Below are 4,691 nucleotides of genomic sequence, written 5' to 3' on the forward strand. Positions count from 1 at the left end.
ATGTACTCGATGGACAGGGACGTACATGCCTACTTAATAGTGGAAATCGTTTCGGTTTCAAAGGATGGATGGACATCGTCAAGACTAGACTAGGTCTAAGTGCCATGTGGTGAAGAAGGGCACTTAGAGTAGTTTAGGACTTTGTTTTCCTTTGACCGTACTATTAAGAGGGGCTTTGATCTAGTAGCTTGACTTAGGCAAGGCTTCAGGTTTAAGTGTGGTGCACACTTGGTAAACCTAGCACTAGGCAGCTCAGAGATAGTCCTTAGATCGAGAGGAACCAACTTCGTTTTGGAGCGATCGCGTTTCGACGAAGTTAGAGTGCCCAAGGTGGCACCGGACGCTCTGTGAGTGCGTCCGGTGAGGTCCTTAGCCATTGGAACAGTGTGGTGCTTAGGGTTAAGCACCGGACACTGGCACCGGTCGCACCGAGCAGCTTCCGGTCCCACACACAGGGAGGTTGTAAACTTTCCCTGAGCACCGGACACTAGCACCGGACGCACCGGGTAGCGTCCGGTCCCATGCGTAGGGAGTATGTAAAACTCCTCGGAGCACCGGACGGTGCCACCGGACGCTGAGAGTTAGCGTCCGGTGACCTCTGAGATGCAGGTACAGTTAGCCGTTATGGGGCACCGGATGCTTGGTGCAGAGCGTCCGGTGCAACATAAAGAGCGTCCGGTGACCCCGTTTTCAGTGGAAAATGGTTGGCTGACCTTTGGACTTCGTGGGTAGTATTTATACTCCTCCACCTCATCCATGAGAGGTCTCTTGCCCATTTGAACATCTGAGAAACTTGTCGTGGAGCAAGAGAGTAGCAAGAGCCTAGAGAGGATTGAGATTTAAGTGATTTCTTAAGAGAATCCTTCTCTAGTGAATTCCAAGAGTCAAGTGTGCATCCACCACTCTCTAGAGCCTTGTTTGGGTCAAGTGAGAGTTCTTTGCTTGTTACTCTTGGTGATCGCCATCACCTAGAAGGTTCGGTGGTGATTGGAGGCACGAAGACCGCCCGGAGTTCTTGTGGGTGGCTCGTGTCAAACTTGTGAGCGGTTTTGGGCGATTCACCGCGACGGAGTGTCGAAGAATCAGCCCGTAGAGAGCACTTGGTCCTTGCGCGGACCAAGGGGGAGCAAGACCCTTGCGCGGATGCTCCAACGAGGACTAGTGGAGAGTGGCGACTCTCCGATACCTCGGCAAAACATCGCCGAGCACTTTCTTCCACTACTCCTTTACATTCTAGCATTTACTTTGTGTTTTTACATTCTTAGAATTGCCTTGCTAGAATAGGATTGGAACTAGGTTGCAAAACTTTTATCTGGTAGCTCTCTAGGTCACACTAGGCACAAGGGGTTGAATTGGAGCTTATAGGTTGCTTAAATTTTTAGAGAAGCCCAATTCACCCCCCCTCTTGGGCATCTTGATCCTTTCAGGCGGCATGGATGGCCAGAGAGGGGCTAGAGCTCCAAATCTCGCAGGGACAACCCCGAAGATGGTGTTGCTGACTGTGGTGTCCATGGTGATAGCTTCCAGTATTGGTGGCATCGCGGGCGATCGATAGTCCTGCGGAGGCACTAGAGCAGTGGATTTCAAATGAGCGAGCACAGTGCTGATTTTGGGCGTGGCACCAGAGCACACAACACACCGACAACAGGGGCAGAGCCCTGTGGGCGATGGGCATCCACCTTCAGCGAGCTAGGCGCCGAGCCTCCCATCTTTAATGCACCCGCCGCTAGGACGAAGGGCGCCAGTGCCTGGGCGATGACCGGATGGCAGAGCCACAACCCTGGATCTAGGCCCACCGGACTTCCCCATCAATGGAGGTTGTGGGGATGGGCACCAGAGGCTTGAGGCCGAAGGCATAGGCGCTGCTGCACCTGCCGATGAAGGAGATGATACGGCAACTGCCGCCAGCGGCAACATCGATGGGGAGGCTGTGTGGCATCCCGAGCATGTCTGAGTGGAGGAGGGTTGTGTGGGGAGAGGAGGAGGGGGCAGGGAGGGCGAGGGGGAGGCAGGCGCTGGCACCGGCAGCAGGGCTTGGGAGAGCCTGCTCGGAAGCTAGGGTTAGGGTTGTTTGTTGGGCCTTCTGGTTAGCTCTCCTTTCTAACTTCTTTTGTCACTGTTCCATGGCCTCATCATTGAAGTACAATTGCAAAAAAAAAGAGTTGCTGCATGAAACTGAGTGCTATATATGACAGAAAGGGTGAGATAACCACTCATCAAACATTTATTAAGCACTTTCCAGACTAGGGACAAAGTTTCCAATCCATTTCCTGGGGATGAGAAGCTTGCCATGGACTGTCAGAAATCTCACAAAATTAGATCCTAACTCCTACCGACACCTGTATAATAATATACTAACCGAGCGACATAGTGAGGTGGTTGAAGACTTGCGGTTCCTTTTCTGTCAGCATGATTGGAGATTAGGATCCTTCAAATCTGGCCTTAATGCAGCAGCTAACCACCTATTACACACTACCTTTTCTCCATCATACAGCATACCGCAGAACAAGGCAATCTGCACATGGTCTGCGGCTTTCTTTATGCTTGTTCCCCTCTTCAAAGAAAATAAAATTTTGTCCCTTGCTCCCACCCACTCATTGCAGAGTATCCAACCCACCATAATCCATTGATTAAGAAGTGCCTGGACTACATGATTCCGCTTGCGTGTGCCATTCTCATGCTGCTATATAGATGGCATAAAGGAAGGCCCATACAGATCCAGACCCAATACCCAGCCGAGTAGCAGAGGAATTAGCAAGCAAGCTTTAGCAATGGCAGCTCGCCAAGGCAGCAGGAGGACAAGGGCAGATCAGTGGCTGTTTGGTGGGAGGTGGAGGGGAACCGTGAAGGAGACGAGGCATCCCATTGTCCCTGAGACCAAGCCGCCCCCAAATCCCACCCCCGTTGTTGTTCAGAAGGACGAAGGCATCTGCCTTGAGAAGTCTAGAGTGCATGTCATGCCTGGTCTGGGGCAGAGAGAGATCGTCGACGTTGCGCCCGGAAGGAGATCCATGCCGGAGATGGAGATCAACATGAAAGAAGTCGTCGCGGTGCTCGGGGTGAAGGTCATGGCTGCAGACATGCCGCCATTCATGCAGCTGCATGCCTTCCGGTGCGCTAAGCGTTCCCATGACAACTTGGACAAGTTCAGCTCAAGGCAGCTGGCCCATGATGTGAAGAAGGTATGCTGATTCTGATCTTTGCATTGCCTTCTTCTTGCATCTTCCTTTGCTTCGTCTTTAAGATGAGTTAGGTCTTTGTGAAATCAAACTTCACAAATTGCACAATTAATAAGCTGTCTTTCACGAGCTGCTAGTGTTGAAACCAAACATATATAGTCATCATGTTACTGATGCTGCACTTGGGTGACCTTGGGCAGCCTGAACCATGTATAAATTGCTTATATTTTTTTCAATCTTCAATTGTTGCTATCCAAACAGGAGTTCGATAAAGTGTATGGGCCTACGTGGCACTGCATCGTTGGTACGAGCTACGGTTCCTTCGTGACACATTCCAGAGGCTGTTTCCTCTACTTCTCCATGGACAAAATCATAGTGATGCTGTTCAAGACCAAGATAAGGAAAGTGATGGCATCCTGAGCTTTTCGTGTCCATCAATCATGAAGGGTTTGGTCAGTCCAGCTTCTCTATGATACTGACACTTGTAAAATATTGAGGTTTAGATTGGAGCTGAAGAGCTAACTTGAATCATTGTTGTTTGTGAGTAGCAACTTGCTACTGAACGGTGAACATGGGGCCGTACTGCGGCGCTGTTGTTGTAGACTAAATTAACAGTTCAAAGCAATGATGAAGTGTTTGCATCGGTGTAGTGTATACTTTGCTGAGGGACACCTCTGGCCTGGCAAGCTGCATCAGCGATCACGGTCAAGGTCACGTTGTAAGATTCCTGATTGGCAGAGATCTGTTTGCCATAGGGAGGGCCATTACAAGGACTGACATGGTCACGTCACGCCGTGGACCAAAATCAAAATGTTTGGCTTTCGCATCATGTTTGTAATTGTGGTCTGGCATATTGCTATACTTTTTTTCATATAAATATGAAGCTGTGGATCGTGCTAGGATTTTTTTTTTCAGAATTAGCTCAAATTTATACTAAATTATATATTGGAATCCAGAAACCCCATTTCTAAATAGAGACTAAGGATGATTTGGCTGTCAATGTTCTAAGTTAATATCACAGAGATACTATAATATTTTGAGTTGGTTAGTCACAAACACAAATTTGTCGCTGTTCTCGATTCATGACCCAGATGCTCCATATATCAGCGAGGGACTAATGGTTAATTAGCAGACCCCATAGTCAACTTTGATGAATCTATCTCTGGTATGTATGTTCGCCCTGGTCATGAATAAAAAATAGTAGTCACAAACTTACAATTCTCATGAGAATAATCCAACCCAACAGTTGTAGCTGTGTGACTATTAGCCTTCACTGTTTGGTATAGCTATGTCCTTAAATTTACTGTGAGTTTTATGGTTCATTCAAAGTCCTGGTTCACCAAAAAAATTGATTGCCAAATGTGATCTAGCCCCTTATTAGTCACAAATAGACGGTCTTTTGAGTTTTCAAGTTGTATGATGATGAAGTCAAATATTATAGACTTTGACTTACTTTCATGTTGAAGTTTGTCACACCCATATTTTAGAACAAAATAGGATGTATAAAAAGAC

At 48.0% G+C, this 4,691-nt stretch overlaps 1 protein-coding gene across 1 annotated transcript; it reads left to right on the forward strand.

Moving 5' to 3' along the window:
- On the forward strand, positions 2,720-4,093 carry LOC8075470. The gene is made up of 2 exons (XM_002455729.2): positions 2,720-3,182; positions 3,441-4,093. The coding sequence occupies exons 1-2, from the start codon at positions 2,772-2,774 to the stop codon at positions 3,597-3,599; spliced, it is 570 nt and encodes a 189-aa protein (XP_002455774.1). The 5' UTR covers positions 2,720-2,771; the 3' UTR covers positions 3,600-4,093.

The sequence above is a fragment of the Sorghum bicolor genome, chromosome 3 (genome assembly GCF_000003195.3).
Source record: "Sorghum bicolor cultivar BTx623 chromosome 3, Sorghum_bicolor_NCBIv3, whole genome shotgun sequence".
NCBI lineage: Eukaryota > Viridiplantae > Streptophyta > Magnoliopsida > Poales > Poaceae > Sorghum > Sorghum bicolor.

What these genes read in the sequence shown, in the direction of transcription:
- LOC8075470 (XM_002455729.2), top strand. Translation starts at nt 2,772, where the DNA reads ATGGCAGCTCGCCAAGGCAGCAGGAGGACAAGGGCAGATCAGTGGCTG. An exon ending in TGGCCCATGATGTGAAGAAG is followed by an intron (nt 3,183 to 3,440) that starts GTATGCTGATTC and finishes CTATCCAAACAG; the next exon opens with GAGTTCGATAAAGTGTATGG.